A 24,958-nucleotide genomic window follows, 5' to 3' on the forward strand; every position below is an offset into this window, starting at 1 on the left:
GCAGAAGACGTGCACTGGATTTTCAGCTTGGTACTTATGGTTAGTTCTTCGTCCATGGCTCTGACACGTGGGCTCTGGGCTGCAGAGGGCCTCCCAGAGGAGGCCCGAGTCCTCCGCAGGGCTGTGCTTCGTGCTGCAGGCCTCTTGCCTGCCTCCCCTTCTCCCCCCTTTCCCCAGGCCCCCCGAGCTTCTTCAGGCACCGCAGGCTCTGTCCCATCTCCTGCCTTTGCATCTTCGGTTCTTTCTGATTAAACGCCTCTCCCCTCACATTTCCCAGGGGTCCCACTCAGAGTCATCCCCGGGGTAAGCTGGTGAGGGCCCCATCTCCTCTTGCTTCGCTAAGGACTTTGCTCCTTCAGAGATCAGTTCCCTCCTCCAGGATCATTACTTTTCTCTTCTTCCCTGAACAGATCCCTTCAGCACGGAAACCTCTGAATAAAAAAAGAAACACATGCTCTGTAACTACTGATTCCTTTCCCTGGCTCCTCCTTTGCCGAGGTAACTGCACTCACCATCTGCATTCCTTATTAACCGCTGTCTCCAGCTCACTCTAGAGGCCTTGTGGCCTCTGCTCCTACCCTGAAACTGCTCTTGCCAGGGTCAACAAAGAGTTCTGTGCTTCCAGACCTCAAGCACCTACCACTAACTTAACATCAAAGAAAGCATTATAAAGGGGCTAGAGAGGTGAAAAGACATGGGGCAGACAGCAAAGCAGGTTGCGGAGGTGCATCCAGCTGTATCAGTGATGCCATTAAATGCGAATGGATTATGTAATATACTCAAAGGCAGAGACTGTCAGAGTGCGTTTTTCTTTTTTTTTAAGATGCAACTAAATTCAAAGATAAAAATAGTTTGAAAGCAACAGGATGGGAGAAAATGTATTATGCAAGCAGCAACTGTAAGAAGGCTGGAGAGGCTCTGCTAATATTGAGCAAGCTTCACTTTCTTGACCTTAACCTCTCAGGAGCATCATTGACTGTTCTTATATAGACACTTTATTTTTTGGCTGTTATAATACCACAGTATTCTGGCTGCTATAATACCTCCAGAATACTAGAAATTACATTTCTAGCTTCTGCTTTCTTGCCTCTTTTGGTAGTCCCTTTCTATACCCAACCTAAATTATTAGAATGCATCAGATTAAATCTGAGGTCATCTTTTCTGTCTCTCCTCCTTCAGTAGGTAATCTGCTGGGGCCATCAAGGTGCTGAGGCTTCTACATTTTTAGGCTGGGCCTCTCTTCAGATTTCCAGATTCATGCATTTAACTGCCTAATTGATATCTGCACTTGGATATCTAGAGGCATCTCAAACTTAGCATATTCAAAATAAAACTACTGATCGCCCCTCTCAAAAAACTCCTCCTTAATCTTCCCCGTCTAAATAAGTGGCGTTACTGTGCACCATTTAGTCAAGCCAGAAACTTGGCAGTCGTCTTCGATTCCTGCGTCCCACTCGTGTGCCTGTCGGTCCGTCAGCGAGTGTCGCCAGCCCCATCACCTAAGTCATCCTGAAACCGTCTCTCTCTCCGGCTCTGCCGTCACCTCTGTGCCCCCAGCTACCACCGTGCTTTGTCTGCGGTTCTGTGGTTGTCTTTTCACCACTAACATCTCCCTGTCCTCACTCTTTCTTCTTTCTAATCCACTCTCCACTGGGCACTGTTTGAAAAGAGTAAATCAGACCACGAAGCTCTCCTTTAAGCCGCTGCTCTTAGGATGAAATCCAGATGCCTTCCTGTAAGAATCTGCAGGGTCTGGTCTCTGCGCCTCCCCGTGGCCTCCTTCAGGCTCGTCCAGCTGACTGCAGCTGCTCTGGCCGCCTTTCAGTGCTGGAGCGCTCAGGCCCGTGTGAGCCTCAGTGTCTCTGCGCTTGTCACTCCTTCTCGAGGGCAGAGTGGAGTGAGTGGCAGAGGGCAGATCCACCAGCGGTTAGCGTGTTGGAGGGGTCTGTCCAGAAACCTGTCTGAATGAAGACCTGGAAGAAAGGGGAGGCACGGAGCCCCCAGCCCAGCTGGAGATGGAATCTTTGGAGAAGAGCTGTAGGGATTTTTGGCTGAGGGTTGCAGGACAGGGAAGGGACCTCCAAAGCCCTATGGGCCTTGAGCGTGGGACTCATGGTTTATAGCAGTAGTTGCTAGGTTGGGCAAGCATGGAAGAAAATATTAGGACTTCAGTTTAATTTTGTGAATGTTTTCCAGCCTGTACACTCTGTTAATAGACAGCACATGTATTTAGTTTATAAATAAATAAACAGTTTAGCAGACTGGTCAATAATGAGATCATGTAAATGAAAAGCACTTTGTTGTTGTTTTTTTTTAAATAAGTGCTTTGAATTTGTGAAAATCTCCAAACAAAGAAAAGGCCAGAAGCAGATGACTTCACTGGTTCTACCAAACATTTGAAGAAGAATTGACACCAATCCTCAAACTCTTCCTTTGTGGTTCTGTGTTATCAATTGTAACATTGATCTCTGATTTTACTTGAGTTCTCTTTCTCTTTTTCTTGGCAAGTCTAGCTCACGGGCTGTTTGTTCATCTTAAAAAAATAAATAAAGCTGCGCTCAGCCTCATGAATCTTCTCTGTTGTCTTTTAAGGTCAGTTCCGTTTATTCCCACTCTCATCTCTGCTCTTTCCTTCTGCCAACTTTGTTCTTAGCCTGGTCTTCACCTTCTGGTTCCTTGAGGTATAAAGTCAGGTTGTTTGTAAGCTTTCTTATTACGGTGGCCACTTGTCCTCATGAAGTGCCCTCTTAAACCTGCTTTTGCTGCATCCCATAAATTTTGGTATGTTGCATTTCCATTTTCATTTATCCCAGGTGTTTTTTATTTCTTCTTTGACCCAACAGGTGTTCAATGGCATATTGTTTAATCTCCACCTGTTTGTAAAGTTTTCCTGTAACTGGTTTTTAGTTTTACACCATGGCGGTCAGAAAAGATCCCTGATACGATTTCACTTTTCCATTTGTTAAGACTTGTTTTGTGACCTAGCGCGTGATCTGCCCTGGAGAATGTTCTGTGTGCGTTTGAGAAGAATGTGTGTTCTGTTCCTCTCGGATGGGATGTTCTACTATGTATCTGTCAAGTCCATCTGGTCTCGTGTGCCATTTAAGAGCAGTGTTTCCTTACTGATTTTCCATCTGGATGACCTAACCATTGATGAACATGGGGTGTTACAGTCCCTTACTATGATTCTGTTGCTGTGTATTTCTCTCTTTGGGGTCTGCTGATGTTCACTTTCCATGCTTAGGTGCTCCATCCGGTGCTGGGTACCTGCGTATTTACAAGCGCCATATCCTCTTGTTGGACTGACCTCTTCATCACTGAGATAAAAATTCATCAGAAGGTGTTACTGTTCTGACTGCTTGAGTTGGTCCAGCCAGGGGTTACAGAATATAAGATATGGCCCATTCCCGCAGAAAGTTTACTTTCTATTTGAGTAGATAAGACTAACCCACATAAAACAGTTGGAGATCTGACTATAATTAAGTGTCAAATTCTAAGGCAGAGACTATACATTCTGCATGAGTTTGGAGAAGAGACAACATTGAGGCCTGGACTACTACAGGCCCATGCATGGCCTGAGACTGAAAAGAATATTTTGTGGAAAGCTGAGTTTCCCTTTCATATGAATTGTGCTTTTTTTCCCCCTGATACTCCCACGCACCCCCCGCCCCCAACACATACACTAATTTCATATGCAAACAAACCACTGGGTTTAAAAAAAAGCCCTTGAAAGAAGGTGTTTATTTTTTCCCCTTCAAGATAAGATAGAAAGAAAATAATAAACAAGAGGGTGGCATAAAAATATTGTTGGTGAAGCAGTTTTCCTTTAGTCTTTTAATTTTAAAATAGCTGTGGAATTATTAAAATCCCTGACTGAAAGATCTGCTGTTCTTCTTTGTTGTGATGGGTACAGCCCACAGAGTAGCTTTTCCTGCGTCCGGATCTCTGTGGAAGCTTTGCTTCTGACTCCTGACTGTCCTGGACTGCCATCACCTTCCTCTCAGTGCAGTGATGGATGTGAGGATTAAAAAAATGAGGAAAATGAATTCTTCCTCCTAAGCTACTCTGACGTTGTGAAGAATCAGGACGATTTAGGGGGAGAGCTGTGACTGAGAAGGTACTCAGGTTAGTAGCTAAGAACTCAAATTATGTGATTCGACTTGCATACCTTTAAAAATTCAGTATGATTTACCAGAGAATTATTAACAACTGAGGTTATATAACCACATCTCAAAATAGCTCTGTAGTATAGGAAGCCTGTGGTCAGCAGGATTTGTAATGTGCTAAATAAGGAATTATCATACACACAGTTGAGAAACACTGACAGATTTCACCTCAAAGTGGGCCACTTAAGCACCATTATTACAGATTACGGATTAAATCATCAGTGTCAGTATTTTCGCTGGAATGTGGAGTAGCACAAGTGTAGTTTATAGGGGCTCGTTGTTCACCCTTAAGTTTTTCATTACTGGAGAAATCCAATGAATTTTATTGCAGTTTACGTTTGACGCAGATATGGATGACAGGTTTGTAAATTTACTTTGAATAAATAGTTTGGTTGCAGTGAAACTGTTTCACCAAAAGAATGTTGTCTTGAAAGTATTATATTCCATTATGGTCCACTGATTTTATAATTAAAACCCCAGTGTTTTCAAGGCAGGTGTAACCTATTGCATTGAATGATTCGGAAGCTTTAACCTGACCTGGAAAACTTCATTTTATAGGAACTGGGAAACTACCTTCTTTATGTGTAGTTGTTTGGAACACTGTAGGAAACGATATGGGAGTATGAAGAAGAAGGGATCGTCTGAAAAATTCTGATCAGAGGGTGCTTTCAGTGGTCATCGGATTATTTCTTAGATAAAACTATTATGGGGATCGTTGCTTCAGAACTTTTAAAAATGGTTTTGCCTACGTACCAGTCTTGGCTGGGCCTTTTCTGGCCGCACAGGCGTTTCCCTGGCTGCGGCGAGCAGGGCTACTCTAGTTGCGGGGCGTGGCTCCTCGTTGCGGTGCCTCCCGCGGCTGCAGGCTCTCGGGCGCGCCGGCCTCAGTGGCTGCGGCGCATGGGCTCTGTGGTCGGGGTTGCCGAGCTCCAGAGCACGTGCTCCGCAGCACGTGGGATCTTCCGGGGCCAGGAATCGAACCCGTGTCTCCTGCACTGGCAGGCAGATCCTTTACTGCTGAGCCACCAGGGAAGCCCGGCGGTTTTTACATACGAATAGTTCTGCTGCTAAGTCTCTTCAGTCATGTCCGACCCTGTGCGACCCCGTAGACGGCAGCCCACCGGGCTCCCCCGTCCCTGGGACTCTCCAGGCAAGAGCGCTGGAGTGGGCTGCCATTTCCTTCTCCAGTGCATGAAAGTGAAAAGTGAAAGTGAAGTCGCTCAGTCCTCTCCGACTCTTCGCGACCCCATGGACCACAGCCCATCAGGCTCCTCCGTCCATGGGATTTTCCAGGCAAGAGTACTGGAGTGGGGTGCCATTGCCTTCTCCATGAATAGTACATGAGTTAAATTGTGCCGCTGAATTGATGGGATTTAAAATTAACAGGTTACTTTTAAGAAGGGGCTTATTTCTTTGTTCTTTCTGGACAAGGAGAATGCAGCCTTCTGAAGCTTCATTTTGAGAGGGTATTTGGCTATTTTGACAGGTTCTCGAGGTATCTTGTGCGTCGCATCTATTTGGTTGTGCTGGGAAGTTCTGTGGTAGCATTAAGTAGTGGCTTCAGTTGAGGCCCAGAGAGGGTGCTGTGCACCCTGATTCTTCTGGGATGGGGCCAACGCTCCACAAACCCTAGGTGATTTGAGTACTGCAGCGGCACATTTGTGACAGTGTTTCTTTTTATTCTTCTTTCATGAAGAAGTTCTTTCAGCCTGAAATGTATTTATTCAGTTCAGTTCAGTTGCTCAGTCATGTCCAACTCTTTGTGACCCCATCGACTGCAGCACGCCAGGCCTCCTTGTCCATCACCAATTCCTGGAGTTGACTCAAACTCATGTCCGTTGCATCAGTGATGCCGTCTAATCATCTCATCCTCTGTCGTCCGCTTCTCCTCCCGCCTTCAGTCTTTCCCAGCACTAGGGTCTTTTCCAGTGAGTCAGTTCTTCACATCAGCTGGCCAGAGTATTGGAGTTTCAGCTTCAGCATCAGTCCTTCCAGTGAATATTCAGGACTGATTTCCTTTAAGATGGACTGGTTGGATCTCCTTGCAGCTCAGCAGGGTCTAACACAGAGTATATAAAAATTCAGGCAGTGTTTAGAGAACTTTCCCAGTATGACCTCATTTCATCATTATAACAACGCTATGAAGCAGGGACTGTAAGTAGCATGTGGGGGGCAGGCGTTTTTTAATCCCTGTTTGACAGGTGGGAAATCTGAGGGATGGGGAGCATGTAATGCTAGCTCACACCTTGTGACTCATCACATTTCCATGGGTAATTCCTAGACTAGAAAGTCCATAGATTGCTGGATTATTTTGTTCTACCTTGGAATAGAGACCATTTCACAGCTATAAATAAGAGCTCTTTTGCGATTGGTTGACTTTGCTGTTTTTATTAGCGACACTCCATTACTGATATGCATAAAGGATGTCGTTCTCTCTTTCCTGTCTCTTAGTCCGCCATTTCTCTTTTGGATAACCTTAAAATTACCTTTACAATCCTGTAAAACCTTTTATCCTTTGCCTTTAACATTTAAGGTTGACATTCTTTCTTACGAAATGATAAATCTTTATCTTCTAAAATTTATGTTAATAAAGCCAAGAGTCTAAACTTCTTAGAAGAAGTGAGATGGGTTTGCAAATTACTTTCAGAATCCAATCAGTTTTGTGCAGCCTCTGAAACTCACCTGTGACTCCTCACAGACCTACATTTTCGTTAGGGACACCTTCATCTGGGGAATTAGAGGGAAATTCAGGGACTACGACCCTTTAAAAGAGAATCGCTTTTCTCATCAGCATTCACTGCACGTAGCACATCTGCAAACAGGATCCTGTAGGCAGCCTGTGGCTAGATGTGAGTGGATCACCTGGAATCCGCTTGAGCTGTAGTGCTTACCTCCATTCCTCCGTGTTTCACGTTCTTTTTCACTCTGGCCACCTTAAACTTTTCTCTTTGTATGTATTTTTCAGCAGGTTGACTCCAGTACGATAAGTCCAGGAGTGCGTGTGTGTGCCGTCGTGCTGGAGTTTCTCGGATCTAATTTTGGGAAATTCTGGGACATTCTTTCTTCTCATGCTGCGTCTCTCTTATCCTGCTGGGACTCAGTTTCCACATTTGTTCTACAACAACTCTGGGATGCTGTTTTACATTCTCTACTTTTAAAATCTCTTTGTGTTTTATTTTGGACAATTTCTATTGACACCTTTTCAAGTTCACTGACTCTTTCCTTGGCTATGTTCAGTGTGCTTATAAGCCTATCAAAGGAATTCATCAGCTCTGATATTTAGAATTTTTAAATAGCATTTCCATTGAACTCGTTTTTATAGTTTCCATCTTTCTGCTGAAATAGCCCATTTTCATGAAAGGCTCCTGAATATCGTCTACCCCCCATTCCTTTGTATATTAATACGAGTTGTCTTAGAGTCCCCGTCTGAAAGGTCTGGGTTCCCTCTGAGTCTGACTGCTCATTGCTTTGTCTCTTAACAGTGGATTTTTTCCTTACCTTGTGTGTGTGTGTGTGTGGTCTAATTTTTATTGAACGCTAAACATCATGTTTAATGGAGACCAAGGTAAATACTATTTATGCTCAGAAATGAACGTGCCTCTTCTTCTTCTAGGTCTTTCTTGTTTGGGGAAGTTGAGTCACTCTGGTCAATAACTGATCTGGGCTTGTGTTTTAAGTTGCCATTGTTACCTTGAGAGTCCCACTCCTCCAAAGTCCCCTACCTGCGGACCATGCCACCACGGCCTTGTGTCTAGGCGGGGACTGGGGTCCAGGGGGGTCACGCGAGGCTCCTGCTCTGCCATGGGCTTCCAGCTGCAGCGCCTGCGTCAGGAAGAGGTCTCTCTCCATGGTCTTGCCCCTGCCCCAGGGTGCACCGCTTGCCATGTGGTGCTTGACTTCTTCCGGACTCAAGGGGGTTCTCAGCCCCCCGGTCTAGTTTCAGTCTTAGGAAGCCGTGTGCAGCTGGGCTTCAGGGCTGGGACCCTTGGGCACCCCGTCCTGCTCCCCGAGTCACCAGGCTCCGCTGTGTCCGTGGCGCCGTTCCCCCTTCCGCTGGTGGTGGCAGAGTTCTGCATTATTGGTGCAGGCTTCCCAGTCCGAGGGGTGGTCGGTCTTGGCCCGCGAGCCTGCAGAAGTAGACGGATTTTGCTTCTGCCTTTCCCCGAGTGGCCCAGGGGAAAGCAGGCTTGCCGCAGTTTCCACTGTAGCCTAGGCTTAAGGCTTTTGCTTCTGGATGGGAGCGGGGCTGGGGGAGTGGTCAGCTTCCATGGTGACCCTTCACCTGCTGCATTCCTGGGCCCTAGCAGGAGGGCTCCCTCCCGCTCTGCCCCTGTCTTCCTCGGGAGCAGCCCACGAGGCTTCCCTGGGAGTGCCGTCTCGCCCTGTGTGTGTGGCTCCCAGTTACCCAAGCTGATGCAGTGAGCAGCCTTCAGGGTTTCCTTACAATTGTAAGTGATCTCTCGTATGCGCTTCTGTGATGGCCCCCCTTCCTCCCGCGCTCTGAAAACTGTGGCATGACAGTGTCTGTGTCTTTCCTGTCCTCGGAGGGGCTTCCACTCCTCGGCGTTCAGGTCCCTCGTGACCACGGTTCTCTGATGGGCATAAGAAAGGTGGTGACCTTGTTGACAGCCTGGTTTGTTTCTTGCCAAGTGGGAACACGTTCCCTTTCGGCTTTCTGGATCAGAAGCCGCCGTCGGAGCTGGACCCGCCTGCCACGGGGACTCTACCGACACCCGCCGGCTCCCAAGCCGTCAGCAGGTCGGTGAGGGGTGCGTCCGCGGGCCGAGCAGCTTTCTGTCGCTCACAGCGAAGGGCCCCTCCGTGCGAGCGGGAGGCAGCAGTCGGCCGTACCTCGCTTTCCTTCAGGTCATTTTGCTCTTTGTCGATTCATCTGACGCGGTGAAATGACCTTCAGAGTGACCGGTTTTGTTCCAGATCTTTGCTTTTTTTTTTTTTCCTTTTTGCTCATCTTGGAGAGCACATCAAAGTTTTAAAGATGTATGAGAAAACCTTGCAAGGTAACCCTGATGTGCCCGGCGTGACGTATTCCTTCAACTCAGAGCTATCTTTACTGAGCTACAGAAAGGTCAGGCCTTGCTGTGCCTTCTTATGGGGCTGCAAGTTGCTTCTGGGGTGTTTTGTTTTGTTAAAGATAGATGTTTCTCTAACTCAGTGTTTCTAAACTCTCTTTAATTCCCAGACTCCCTCCAATAAACGTAAAGATCTCATACTCTTGTCTAATGTTACTTACAAATCAGATTAAATAACTGAACTCACACAGACCAGAAGGGTAAACGCTGCTCCGTCCACAGGCTCCCACCCCCGTTCTGTCAGTGCCCCACCCCCCCTACAAGAACCACCGCTCCTTCTCCCGGTGTATGAATCTCGATGTTGATTCGTCATTTTCTCACAGTGTTTACTGAGACACTCCCTGATCGCTCCGCTGGTAAAGAATCCGCCTGTGATGCAGGAGACCGGGGTTCCATCCCTGGGTGGGGAAGGTCCCCTAGAGAAGGGATAGGCTACCCACTCCAGTGTTCTTGGCCTTCCCTGCTGGTTCATCTGGTAAAGAATCCGCCTGCAATGTGGGAGACCTGGGCTCAATCCTTGGGTTGGGAAGATCCCCTGGAGAAGGGAAAGGCTACCCACTCCAGTATTCTGACCTGGAGAATTCCATGGATGGGACAGTCCATGGGCTCGCAAGGAGTTGGACACGACTGAGTGACTTTCACTGTCTCTGGCAATCAAACAGAAGATGGAAAGAAATCAGCTAGAAATACAGGAGGGCGACCTCCCTGGTGGTCCAGTGGTTGAGAACCTGCCTTGCAATGCAGGGGACGCAGGCTCGATCCTGGGCTGGGGGGTGGGAATCCCACATGCTGTGGAGCAGCTGGGCTGCACACAGGTCTAGGGGGGATCCCACGTGCTGCAGGTGCTGACGCCCAGGCACTGTGGAGCCTGCGGGCCAGCGCTGAGCCCCGCTATGACTGGGGTCCATGCTGTGCAGATCCTGCCTGGTACAAGGAAGACCCCGCGGGCCAGCTCTGAGCCCCGCCACGACTAGGGATCCGTGCTCTGCAGCGAAAGATCCTGCCTGATTCAAGGAAGACCCCGCGGGCCACGGCTGAGCCCTGCCACGACTGAGGGTCCATGCTCTGCAGATCCTGCCTGGCATAAGGAAGACCCTGTGGGCCCCGGCTGGAGCCCCGCCACGACTGGGGGTCCGTGCTCTGCAGCGAAAGATCTTGCCTGATTCAAGGAAGACCCCGCGGGCCACGGCTGAGCCCCGCCACGAATGGGGGTCCGTGCTCTGCAGATCCTGCCTGGTACAAGGAAGACCCCGCGGGCCACTGCTGAGCCCTGCCACACCCAAATACATCAGTAATTTTGAAAGGAACAAAGAAGGGACATGTAAGAGGAATGCCTTGGGACTCGGGAGGCCTGTCCCTCCCAACCGGACAGCAGCTCCTGGTCCTTGAGGCCAGGCTGCGGCTCCTTGGGTAGGTGTCCCCTTCTCCAGGAGGTGCCTTGGTGGTTGTGTTGAAACCGAGCCCCTTGGAGCCTGCAAGAGAGTGAGGCCCGTGTGTCTGTCTCCTCACTCCAGGATGAGAGTGTTTGAAACCGCCCACCCCCATTACGGACTGGACTGTGCCCTCCAAAATACCCCGTCAGCACTCATTTTAGAGGTGAAAAGGTAGTGACAAGCCTCTGTTACATAAAGTAGGCAGTCTTGTTAGAAGCAGGTATGTTTTTCCACTGGGCTCTGTGTGGCCACTTCCCTTTATAATGTTAGACATAAATTCTATGAAGGTTTTCATTCCTCCTGAGCTTGCTGTGGTGCGGAAGAGCTTGCTTATTGCCTCTTTCTAGCTCACTGCTTTCACAAAATTATTCCTGGTCCTAAAGTGTTATTCTCGATACGTGTGGGTTAAATGTATAGATGAGTCTTTCAGCTTCTGTCCCACTCAGAATTCTGTGATCCAGTATCGAGAATTTCAGGGTTGCCGCGGAGGCGGGTTCTTTCGGTAGCTGGCTTTCTTTGACACGAGACCTCACGTTTGTGTTCCTTCTCTTGGAGTGAAAAGTGCTGATGGAGCAGCAGGGATGCACCAGTGGCCCAGGATTATTTACAGGCTGTGGTTCTCACCTGCCAGAAGCTCAGCTGACGCATGCTTACAACATTCAGAGCCAGTTCTGAAGCGTCACCTGTACTATTTTTAAAAGTATTTGGAGGCATCTCCATCTCAGCAGAAAAGCATGTCTTCTTAACTCTGATGTTAGGAGAGTTAGTGCGCCTAAGTTGTATGAGTTTAGTTTTCCTTTAGTTAAGGAACTGTCGGTGTAGCACATAGACTTTCATCACTTTTTAATTTTAAATTTGAGCTCAACCCACTCCAGTACTCTTGCCTGGAGAATCCCAGGGACGGAGGAGCCTGATGGGCTGCCGTGTATGGGGTCGCACAGAATCGGACACGACTGAAGCGATTTAGCAGCAGCAGCAGCAACATTCAGAGGCAACATAGAAAATAGATTCCGATTCTGCTGCAGACGAGCTGCTTAGCTGAGGCACATGATCTCTGCTAAAAGTGAAAACCAGTGGAAATAAATACAAGTGGGACCAAGATTCTGGGACAACAGAGGCAAGGAAGACAGTAGCAAAGATCAGAGACTACAAGCTGCTTCTTAGAAAAGATAAACAAAATTGATAAACCTTCAGCCAGACTCATCGCGAAAAAAACGGAAAGGGCTCAAATCAATACAACTGGAAATGAAACAAGGAGATTACAACGGACCCCGCAGAAATACAGAGATCATAAGAGACTCCTACAAGCAGCTGTATGCCAATAAAGCGGCCGAGCTGGAAGAAATGGGTTCGTTCTTAGAAAGGCAGAGTCTCCGGAGCAGGAGGAAACGGAGAGTGGGGACAGAGCAGTCGCGAGCACTGGCGGGCACGGAGCACTCCCGCAGACAGAAGGCTCTGGGGCAGACGCGGCCGGCGGGGCCGGGTCTCCCCTCCGCGTGCACGCCCTTCCTTTCTCGGGGCCCCGGGGGCGGCTCGCCCTCATGTCCTGCCGCCGCTTCCGGCCAGGGGTCCTGGTCCCGCCCGGGATGAGGGCCAGCTCCCCCGTCGTCCGTCTCTAGGCACGCACCCTTCTCCTGCGATGCTTTCTCATAGCTTTGTCTGCCGTTGGGCAGGGAGAGACAGCCTCCGGGTGCTGTGGAGAGAACAGGGGTGGTTCTGGTCGGGAAGGAGGGAGGTGCGGCCTCTGCTTAGGGCAGCCCGCGCTGTCTCTGCCTCAGCCTGGACTCGGGGGCCGTCACGTGCCTGTGGCGGGGTCAGGGCCCTAAAGTCACCCAGCAGAGCCTGTGAGGAGCAGGGTTGTGTTTCTGCCGCCACGAAGATGCAGCTGGAGCCGCTGCTTGTCCCGTGGATGTGGGCGGGCAAGCACGCGGGGGCGGGCAAGCACGTGCGGGCGTTACTAGCCTGCTTTGAGACTTGGCTTTTCCATCTGAATAGCAAAGAGGTTCCAAATATGTTGTTGTAATAAATTAGAAAGTGGTGGTCCAGTGTTAAGCAATATGTTGAGAACGACAGAATGAATGATTACAATGCTAGAAAATGCTGTATACATATTTCAGTGAATAAGTGGGTCAGTACCTCCATTTAGCTTTGTGATTCCTTTTTACTAATGGCAGCTTTGAGATATAATTTATAAAAATTATAAAGCTACTTAATTAGCATGTCGTCCTTATGAAAGTGTGTTGTTGAAGGTAAAGACAACCCTCACTCTGAAACTCATGCTTTTTTTCATGCCCTTATGCATGGCTGGTTATAACCTTAATTTCATGCCAACTTGCTTAAGTAGATAGAAGACAATCTAAATTTAAGGGATTGGAACAGCTATAGTACAGTGTATCTATGGATACCATCGCTGCAGTTTTACTGTCTTCTGCACTTTATTGTTCTGAGGATACAACTGTAAAGAAATACTCGGCCATCCAGCCTTTCTATTTTATCTTGACATTCAGATCACAAAAGCCTCTCAGGTTCATTTGGAAACTTTGAGGGAAACGATACCTATGTGATTTAAAGTTTAATTACCTCTGCAAATTGCTTTTGGAAGTATAGGTATTTGAAAACTAAAAGTGGTTTTAAATTTCAGACCTAACAAATAGCTTAATCACTTTTCAAAGTGCAGAGGTTTTATGCAAAATAGATTCTCTCCAGAGCAGGAAGGTTAGAATGCCTTTGTATGAGATTTTGCATGCTCTTTACTTTATTGCCGTGAAAGTCATATAATCCCAATCTTTCTCTCTGTTTCTTATTTATGAATATAATGACTTACTGAAAATTGATCACTAATTTCATATACCTCCTGCGAGGCAGTGTCAAGTTTTAGGGTTAAACTGTGAAAGGTGTAGCGAGGTCATCTGAGCATTTTTAAAAAATAAAATAATAAAGACGTCTGTACAGGGAAAGAACTTAAATACATACGTAGATGTGGCGTCAGCTCCTCATGGTGGACACCCATGACATTATGCAGGGAAGCTGAGGAACAATGCAAAGCGCCTTAGACGTCCGGTGCTGCCTAACATTCTCACTTGGTAGTGCTGCTGCTGCTGCTGCTGCTGCTGCTAAGTCGCTTCAGTCATATCCTCCTCTGTGCGACCCCATAGACGGCAGCCCACCAGGCTCCCCCGTCCCTGGGATTCTCCAGGTAAGAACACTGGAGTGGGTTGCCATTTCCTTCTCCAGTGGATGAAAGTGAAAAGTGAAAGTGAAGTGGCTCAATCATGTCTGACTCTCAGCGACCCCATGGACTGCAGCCTACCAGGCTCCTCTGTCCGTGGGATTTTCCAGGCAGGAGCACTGGAGTGGGTGCCATCGCCTTCTCCTGGTAGCTTTAATAGTCTGTTAGTATTAGGAGACTTGTTGTAATCACTCATCTGGTGCACGGGAGCAGGCTTTAATCGAACTCCAGAATTTTAGAAGCGCCGCCACCCGAAGTCTGTGGCTCCCACCCAGACTTAAAATAATGGCAGAAGTAAAACCATATCTATTTGAAGTATTTAGGAGCGTGACTAATCTAATATGAAACTCTGAAGAGCCAGGAATTGCTGCTGGAATTCCAGGGTCTACTCATGTAACACATAATTTAATGGCTCATGCCGAGTTTTCCAGACGCAGCCCAGACAGCTCAGTGAGTCCACGTGGTTAGGGAGCGGTTTTAAGCTTTACAGTACATTCCTATTGCCTAGACTGATGCCTAACCTGTAAATGCCAGGGCATCACCCCTTGGAGAGCTGATTCCATGGGAATTCTAAGGAAAGTGGTCTAGTGACACCCTTTTGAGAAGCCTGGTTAGGAGAAGGGTATCCAGCAGGGCCTGCTGAGTGGGTGTGTGACCCGTGTGTGACTCGGGCCCTACAGGGGTCTTAATGCCCTTCTACAGCCTTCTTAAACTCAGTTTCTGAACACCGAGTCCTGCTTGGTCATTTTTCCTCTGAGCCCTGCAAACCATGTGGCCAGTTCTGTATGCAAGCTTTTATTGTGTTTTGCTTTAAAATCGTGTCTCTTGACATTTATGGATTGCAATTATTCCATAATGATTTTTTTACCTGTCTGTATTAGGCTGTAATGGAGAAGGCAATGGCACCCCACTCCAGTGTTCTTGCCTGGAGAATCCCAAGGACGGGGGAGCCTGGTGGGCTGCCGTCTATGGGGTCGCGCAGAGTCAGACACGACTGACATGACTTAGCAGCAGCAGCAGCATTAGGCTGTAAACACAGAGGCCGCTTCTAAGCTTCAGAAGTGAATGAGCGCCATGCATTTCAGGACATACAATAGGAAATCCTAAGAGTATGAGTTTTCTCCCAAGGAAATTAAATTTCTGTTCCTAGTCTTGAACACAGAAGCCTACGTTTGTGCTCTTGTAATCCACTGTGGTTTTTCTCTCCTAGGATGGTACCAAACAGAAACGGGAGCGGAAGAAGACCGTCTCCTTCAGCAGCATGCCCACAGAGAAGAAGATCAGCAGTGCGAGTGACTGCATTAGTGCCATGGTGGAGGGCTCCGAGCTCAAAAAGGTCCGCTCCAACTCTAGGGTTTACCACAGGTATTTCTTGCTGGACGCCGACATGCAGAGCCTGAGGTGGGAACCATCCAAGAAGGATTCTGAGAAAGCCAAGATTGACATTAAGACCATCAAGGAAGTGAGAACGGGGAAAAATACAGACATATTCCGCAGCAATGGCGTTTCCGACCAGATATCCGAAGACTGTGCGTTCTCGGTCATCTACGGAGAGAATTATGAGTCACTCGACCTGGTTGCCAACTCTGCAGACGTTGCAAACATCTGGGTCACGGGACTGCGGTACTTAATTTCTTATGGAAAACATACCCTTGACATGTTAGAAAGTAGCCAGGACAACATGAGGACTTCTTGGGTTTCACAGATGTTTAGTGAAATTGATGTAGATAACCTGGGACATATAACTCTATGCAGTGCCGTGCAGTGTATCAGGAATCTCAATCCTGGCTTAAAAACAAGCAAAATCGAGCTTAAGTTCAAAGAACTGCATAAATCCAAGGACAAAACTGGTACTGACGTCACAAAGGAGGAGTTTGTTGAGGTTTTCCACGAGCTTTGTACTAGACCTGAAATTTATTTCCTTTTAGTTCAGTTCTCAAGCAATAAAGAATTCCTTGATACCAAGGACCTGATGATGTTTCTGGAGGCAGAGCAGGGTGTGGCGCACATAAATGAGGAAATAAGCCTGGAGATTATCCACAAGTACGAGCCATCCAAAGAAGGTCAGGAGAAGGGCTGGCTGTCCATAGACGGGTTCACCAACTACCTTATGTCACCTGACTGTTACATATTTGATCCAGAGCATAAGAAGGTCTGTCAGGACATGAAGCAGCCTCTGTCTCATTACTTTATAAATTCATCTCACAACACATACCTGATCGAGGATCAGTTCCGAGGCCCCTCTGATATCACAGGGTACATCCGAGCTCTTAAAATGGGTTGCCGGAGCGTGGAGTTGGACGTCTGGGACGGGCCGGATAACGAGCCTGTGATTTACACGGGCCACACCATGACCTCTCAGATTGTCTTCCGCAGCGTCATCGACATCATTAACAAGTTTGCCTTCTTCGCTTCCGAGTACCCGCTCATCCTGTGTTTGGAAAATCACTGCTCCATCAAGCAACAGAAGGTCATGGTGCGGCACATGAAGAAGATCTTAGGGGACAAGCTGTACACGACGTCGCCTAACGTGGAGGAATCGTACTTGCCGTCCCCAGACGTCCTGAAAGGGAAGATCCTCGTCAAGGCGAAGAAGCTGTCCTCCAGCTGTTCCGAGGTCGAGGGCGATGTCACCGACGAGGATGAGGGGGCGGAGATGTCCCAGAGGATGGGCAAGGAGAGCACAGAGCTGCCCAACCACTTGCCTGCCAAGCGCTTCCAGCTCTGCAAAGAGCTGTCGGAGCTGGTGAGCATCTGCAAGTCCGTGCAGTTCAAGGAGTTCCAGGTGTCCTTCCAGGCTCAGAAGTACTGGGAGGTCTGCTCCTTCAACGAAGTGCTGGCCAGCAAGTACGCCAACGAGAACCCCGGGGACTTCGTCAATTACAATAAGCGCTTTCTGGCCCGGGTCTTCCCCAGTCCGATGAGGATTGACTCCAGCAACATGAACCCACAGGATTTTTGGAAGTGCGGCTGTCAGATCGTGGCCATGAACTTCCAGACCCCCGGGCTGATGATGGACCTGAACGTGGGCTGGTTCCGGCAGAACGGGAACTGCGGCTACGTGCTGCGGCCAGCCATCATGCGGGAGGAAGTCTCCTTCTTCAGCGCCAACACTAAGGACTCGGTGCCGGGGGTCTCCCCGCAGCTGCTCCACATCAAGGTCATCAGCGGGCAGAACTTCCCCAAGCCCAAAGGCTCGGGCGCCAAGGGCGACGTGGTGGACCCGTACGTGTATGTGGAGATCCACGGCATCCCTGCCGACTGCGCCGAGCAGAGGACGAGGACCGTGCACCAGAACGGGGACGCGCCCATCTTCGACGAGAGCTTCGAGTTCCAGGTCAACCTGCCCGAGCTGGCCATGGTGCGCTTCGTGGTCTTGGACGACGACTATATCGGCGACGAGTTCATCGGCCAGTACACCATCCCCTTCGAGTGCCTGCAGACGGGCTACCGCCACGTGCAGCTGCAGTCGCTGACCGGCGAGGTCTTGGCGCACGCGTCCCTGTTCGTGCACGTGGCCATCACCAACCGGAGAGGGGGCGGCAAGCCCCACAAGAGGGGCCTCTCCGTGCGGAAGGGGAAGAAGTCCAGGGAGTACGCGTCCCTGAGGACGCTGTGGATCAAAACTGTGGACGAGGTCTTCAAGAACGCTCAGCCCCCGATCCGGGACGCCACGGACCTCAGGGAGAACATGCAGGTAGGCCGGGGTCCGCCTCCGCGGAGGCTCAGGAGGCTGCTAGAGGGTTTCGGCGAACAGCTGTGTATCTGATTGAAAGTACTTTGTGAATTCCAGTTACTTGTGAGAATGCTCACCCACTGATGTCATTTTTTTTTTCCCCGTCATGTAAATTTCCAAAAGGGCAGTTGGGCCTTCAACACGTTGATGACACTTGGGAATGAGCTGGCCTTGTTTCTGAGCCCATAGAAGGCTCTGGTCCTGGTAGCCCCTAAGGAACACTTTTCCTAAAAGCGCAGGTGGGAATCTCTCCTATTTCTGGGCACTCCTGAGCTGGAGCGCACGGACAGCCTGTCAACATGAAAGGACACGCCCCGCCCTTTCTTGCCGGGCGATCCTGCTGCGGGAATGGCAAGGCTGTAAACAGCCAGTGTCTGAGTGTTGAGCCTGCACTTGACTCTGGAGCCCAGCAGTCTAGTTGTTTGAGTAAGAGACACATGATGCCTATATGTATTAGACATCTAAGATAGTAACCACCTCTGAACCACATAGCAGCTGCAAGCAGTCAGTCAGGATTATGTATGTAAGTATTGTCCACGTGTCTAGCAGGATATGGGGGCTGCCAGTGATGAGAACAAGGTGTGAGGCTGCCCCCCCACACATACACACCGACACACACACACACCAGCCCCCCCCACACCCACACACGCACACCAGCCCCCACGTGTGCACACACACACCCCCCAACCCCAGCACACACACAGACACAGACACACACACACCAGCCCCCGGACACACACACACATACACACCAGCCCCCGCACACAGACACACACACCCCAACCCCAGCACACACACACACACACACCCCAGCACACGCACACACACACACACTAGCCCACACAACACACACACACACCCCAACCCCAGCACACACACACACACCCCAACCCCAGCACGCACACACACACACACCAGCCCACACACACACACCCCCCAACCCCAGCACACACACACACACACACCCCAGCACACGCACACACACACACACTAGCCCACACAACACACACACACCCCAACCCCAGCACACACACACACACCCCAACCCCAGCACGCACACACACACACACACACCCCAGCACACGCACACACACACACACACACACACCAGCCCACACAACACACACATACCCCCTAACCCCAGCACACACACACACACCAGCCCCTGCACACACACACACACACCACAACCCCAGCACAGACACGCATATACATCAGACCCCGCACACACACACACCAGCCCCTGCACACACACACACACACCACAACCCCAGCACACAGACACACATACCCCAATTCCAGCACACACACACCCCAACCCCAGCACACACACACACACACCCCAGCACACACACACACACACACACACCAACCCACACAACACACACATACTCCCTAACCCCAGCACACACACACACACACACGCACACACACCAGCCCCTGCACACACACACACCACAACCCCAGCACACACACACACACACACCAACCCACACAACACACACATACTCCCTAACCCCAGCACACACACACACACACACACACACCAGCCCCTGCACACACACACACACACACACACACACCCCAACCCCAGCACACACACACACACACACACACACACACACACACCAGCCTCTGGACACACACACACACACATACACACCAGCCCCCTACCACAGACACACACCCCAACCCCAGCACGCACACACACACACACACACACACACACACACCAGCCCACACACAGAAACACACACCCCAACCCCAGTACACACACACACAGACACACACACAGACACACACCAGCCCCTGGACACACACACACACATACACACCAGCCCCCACACACAGACACACACACCCCAACCCCAGCACACAGACACACACACCGCAACCCTAGCACTCACACACACAGACACACACAGACACACACACCAGCCCCCGGACACACATATACACATACACACCAACCCCAGCACACACACACACACACACAGACACACACACACACACACATCCCAGCCCCTGGACACATACACACACATACACACCAGCCCCCGACCACAGACACACACACCCCAACCCCAGCACACACACACACACAGACACACACACACCAGCCCACACACAGAAACACACACCCCAACCCCAGTACACACACACACCAGCCCACACACAGAAACACACACCCCAACCCCAGTACACACACACACACAGACACACACACACACACACCAGCCCTCACACACAGATACACACACCCCACCCCAACCCCAGCACACACACACACACACCAGCCCACACACACCCCCCCAACCCCAGCACACACACACACACACACCCCAGCACACGCACACACACATACACTAGCCCACACAACACACACACACACCCCAACCCCAGCACACACACACACACCCCAACCCCAGCACGTACACACACACACACCCCCCAGCACACGCACACACACATACACTAGCCCACACAACACACACACACACCCCAACCCCAGCACACACACACACACCCCAACCCCAGCACGCACACACACACACACACACCCCAGCACACGCACACACACATACACTAGCCCACACAACACACACACACACCCCAACCCCAGCACACACACACACCCCCCAACCCCAGCACACACACACACACACACACACACACCAGCACACGCACACACACACACACACACACACACCAGCCCACACAACACACACATACCCCCTAACCCCAGCACACACACACACACCAGCCCCTGCACACACACATACACACCACAACCCCAGCACAGACACGCATATACATCAGACCCCGCACACACACACACCAGCCCCTTCACACACACACACACACCACAACCCCAGCACACAGACACACATACCCCAATTCCAGCACACACACACCCCAACCCCAGCACACACACACACACACCCCAGCACACACACACACACACACACCAGCCCCAGTACACGCACACACACCAGCCCCCACACACAGACACACACACGCACCAGCCCCAGCCTGTGTGTCCATCCCAGAGACACATGTGTGTGAAGACACACGTGTACATGTCTATGACCATTAAGAGCAGGATGCCAGCAGCAAGGAAAACTAACAGAGCTTCCCGCAGCGGAGAAATGGTATCGTTTGTCTCAAAGCAAAGCATGATGGGAACACGGACAGCTGCGCCCCCACCCGTCTCCGAGGCTGCCGTGGTCAGGGACCTCAGCTCCCGAGGCTGCCGTGGTCTCGGACTCAGCCCCGAGCAGGCTGCAGGCACGCCGGCGTGTACGAGAAGCTGCACGTCGCCCTTCGGGGGCTGCGTGTGTCTGCACTGTGCGTGTGCTGTGTGCAGTTGGCGCTGTGCCTGGGCCGTGGCGCCTGGGTGGGCAGGACCCCGCAGGTGCCTGTGGTTGGGGGGTGGGCATTGGGAAGGGGCAGCGGGTGGGGAGCAGGAGACGAAATGACCAGGGTGACGGCAGGTGGAGAAGAAGTCAGGGGGCTCTGAGGGCCCCCCAGCGCTCCCAGGAAGGACTGTCACTGGCGTCAGCATCCAGGATGCTCAGCTTGATGATCGTATTTAAAGTAGCATCAATCAAACGTTCCCATTTCAAACCAACATGCTGCTCATCTCTAAGGACTGGGGTGTTTGAGCGCAGAAGGCACAGGTCTGGGGGGCTTGGACCCCTGCCCCCTAGGCGCCATCCTCAGCCCAGGTTGGGACCCAGGCGCACCTGGATCTCCCGTGTTTCAGTTAGAATGTCCCTGTTGCGGCAGCGCAGGGTCGAGAGTGTTGGCCTCGTCCTGAGCCGACTTCAGGTACCAGCCTGACCCCCTCCCCTGCCGGCCGTGTGACCCCCTACGGACAAGAGGCCACAGCTGATGCTCGGTCCCCGCGGGCCCAGCGTGGTGGTGGAGGGTCAGATGGGGCCACGTGTAACGCACGTGCCTCCAAACGGCACTCAAACACCTGCTCACGGCTTCCGCTAGTGATTAGAAATAAAGGACGTGGAACACAGGAGGAGCAGTGGGACCCCCGGAGACGGGGCGATGGGCAGGGCAGGCTGTGGTCCCCGGGTTTCCCGCCCGAAGCTGCAGCTTCCCCCAGGTTCCTCTAGCTTTAGAACCAGCGGGTGTAAGCAGCTGAGAGGGACTCGGGTTCCTACCTGCCAGATGCTCCTCTCCTTTTTGGATGGCTGGCCTACTTGATACTTAGTTGAAGACTGATTCCATGTTTTTCTCATCTTTTTGAAAGCAGAAGCCATTTTTTTTTTCTTGTAATTGCATATCAGTGTTTGCACTGCTGTGAACTTTGATCTGAAAAGTGGCTTTGCCCTTCAAAAGAATTTGACTTGTTTGCCTTTTCTGCCCTTTGGATAAATTGGTGTTACAAATGTCTATGACTACGTTTACTTTGGAAAATAGCCCTTTTTCCCCAGGATAAAATAATCATTAACCACGTCTGTCGTAACACTGACACTAACCGTTGCGCCAGGCAGCCCCAGGATAACCAGGTGCGTCGAGCACAGCATCCTTGGGAAACTCAGCCCCTGCTGAATTACAGAGCGCCTTCTTTCTTCCCACTGAGCAGAATGCAGTGGTGTCCTTCAAGGAGCTGTGCGGCCTCTCCTCTGTGGCCAACCTCATGCAGTGCATGCTGGCGGTGTCTCCCCGCTTCCTGGGACCTGATAACACGCCCCTGGTGGTCCTGAACCTCAGCGAGCAGTACCCCACCATGGAGTTGCAGGGGATCGTGCCTGAGGTTCTGAAGAAGATCGTGACGACTTACGACATGGTGAGTGGCTCTTCCCACTTTCAGGGTGCCCCGGGGCAGAGAGGCGTCTCGGGCCAGTACCCTTGATGTGCTCAGGAGCTCTGGCTGAGGACTTTGCTTTATCTGTGCTGGAAGCGTGACTCCCCAGACCTTGCTGCATTTGAAAGACTTTAGTGTTTCGTTGTTGCTGTTCTAGAAAGCAGGACTCAGACACGTGCCTCCATTGGATCCAATAGTAGTCAGCTTTTTAGGAATACATCTGAATTGCTTTCTAAAGCATACACGATTTTCGACACAGAGTAAGGATTTTTTTTTTTAATCTTTCCTGCAGCCAGCCATTGATTCACCCATATTTTGTTTTCATTTTTCAAACTGGCAGGGGTGAGAAAGTTAGTTTTTTTCTAAAATGCCTTTTAAATACCCTCAGAGGCAGGTGCCTCCACCACGTGCCTGGACTGTGCAGTGCCCTCCCTCCTGACGGCAGCCACCCCGTGGTGCCCATGATTGGTAATCAGCTTAGTGTCAGTGAGGAATCCTCGGGACACCCAGAATGCTGCATTTTTGCACTTGAGGTCTGTCTTGCATTTTCTTAATCTCATCCTGCTCTTGCTGTCCTTTTTGATTGATTGTAACTCTGAGGGAGGAGTTGGCGGGTGAGCACCGCCCTTTGGAGCTCATGGTGTAGCTGCAGCTATCTGAACCCCTGCGGGCGCCAGCGGTCAGGGTTGAGGGTGGGGTTGGACGCTCCCCTCTCAGATGGGCGAGGCTGCCACCTGTGCTCAGAGGCCACAGGCCTCACCCACCCCACCTCCACCCTCGAAGCGGGCGTTCAGACCACAAGACTCGAGGCTGCTTCTGCCTCAGGCTGCTGTGGTCTGAGACGGATCGGGAGGGGCTTCGTGAAGTTTAACAGAAATGTTTGCTCGCTGTTCCATACGTGGATCAGAAAGTGGCAATTCAGAGGACTTGATACAATTTAAAGAAAAGAAAAAAAAGGCTTTCGATCAGCGTTTCCCACACTGTGTGCTGAGGAGCCTTGGTGGGATGTTAATGTGTCCCCAGGGAGAAACGATTCCGTGTTGCAATAATTTAGGGAAATACCGGTTTGAGTAAAATCAATCAGATGTCGTCTCTGTGGGCCTACATGGGGCCTTTTGTTTGCTGGCAGTGGCATTCCAAAGGCTGAAGGGTGTAGCATGCCCTGTTTCTCGCACTGACTTGCCATGGAGTACTATTTCCTAAAGCGAAAGTTTGGGAAGTATTTTTATTCTTGGGCTTCTCCACTTGGCCTTATTCATTGACGTCTTTGGGTGAATAAGGTTTGGAAGTGCAAATCAGAACAATGCACCGGTTTTGTTGAGAAATAATTGACTTTCATGTGTAAGTTTAAGGCATGCTGCCTGATGGTTTGATTCACACACGTTGTGAGATGGTTACAGTGGGCTCAGCGAACATCTGTCTCCTCAAATAGACATAATTTTAAAAATAAAGAAGAAGGGAAAAACATTTTTCTTGTGATGAGAGCTCTTAGTTTTCCCTCTTGACAAGTTTCCTGCATGTCAGTCATCTTGTGCGTTTCATTCCCAGGACGTCTTTGTCTTGCAACTGGAAACGTCTGGCCCTTGACTGCTCTCCTTCGCTTCTCGGCTCTCCACTTCTGGTGACCACAAGCCCCGTCGCTTTCGCCGTCAGCTTGGCTTTTTGTTTCTGTCTTACTCTCTACGTGTACGAGAGGTCGTACAGCGTTTGTCTTTCTCTGACTTATTAACACACGTGCCTCCAAGGTCCATCTGTGCTGTCCCGGATGATAGGGTCTCTTCATTTTTTATGACCAATATTTATATGTATAATACGTGCGTATGCAGATACGTGTCTGTCTCACAGCTCCATTATCTGTTGATAGACACTTGGGTTGTATCCATGTCTCGGCTGTTGTAAGTCATGCTGCTGAGAACATGGGGTGCAGCTGTCTTTTTGAGTTAGCACTTTCATTTCCTTTGGATATGTTCCGAGAAGTGGAATTGCCGGATCCTATGCTAGGTCTATTTTTCGTTCTTTGAGGATCTTCCTGCCGTTTTCCCTAGTAACTGTACCAATTTACATTCCCACCAATAATAAGAATGCAGGGTTTCGAACAGCTCATCAGTTCATTAGCTTAAGGGAAAAAGTGGCGTTTGAGGCCGATGCTTGCTATCTCCTGCTCTCTCCAGCTTAGAGCTCATGGGGACGTCAGATAAATAAGGACCGAACAGTGGACCCTGCAGGCACGCTGCAGGGAGTGGCAGTCACCCCCGACGGGAGGGCTGCGGGGCAGAGATGTCTGTAGACCTCAGGGGGTCGGGGGGGACGCTCCATGCTGGGTGCTGCAGCGGCCGCAGGCATGAACACGGGGGAGCTGTCCTGTCTGCTAGGATGGCAGCTGGAGGGAAAAACATAAGAAGCTCCTGCTGAGATTACTTTGAGGAGAAAAGGGAAAGATAGGAAAAATGAAGTCTAAAGAACCTTTCCTTGCCACGAC

General features: G+C 50.4%; 1 protein-coding gene across 1 annotated transcript in view; it reads left to right on the plus strand.

Annotated features, from left to right (window-relative positions):
• PLCL2 (phospholipase C like 2) overlaps positions 1–24,958 on the plus strand; it is a 218,020-nt gene that overhangs the window by 105,548 nt on the left and 87,514 nt on the right. Inside the window, exons 2-3 of the mRNA XM_068981490.1 lie at positions 15,129–17,615; positions 22,258–22,461. Of these exons, the coding sequence (XP_068837591.1) occupies positions 15,129–17,615; positions 22,258–22,461 (2,691 nt within the window). The remainder of the gene's footprint in view (positions 1–15,128; positions 17,616–22,257; positions 22,462–24,958) is intronic.

Source organism: Capricornis sumatraensis, chromosome 1 (genome assembly GCF_032405125.1).
Source record: "Capricornis sumatraensis isolate serow.1 chromosome 1, serow.2, whole genome shotgun sequence".
In the NCBI taxonomy this organism is placed as follows: Eukaryota; Metazoa; Chordata; class Mammalia; order Artiodactyla; family Bovidae; genus Capricornis; species Capricornis sumatraensis.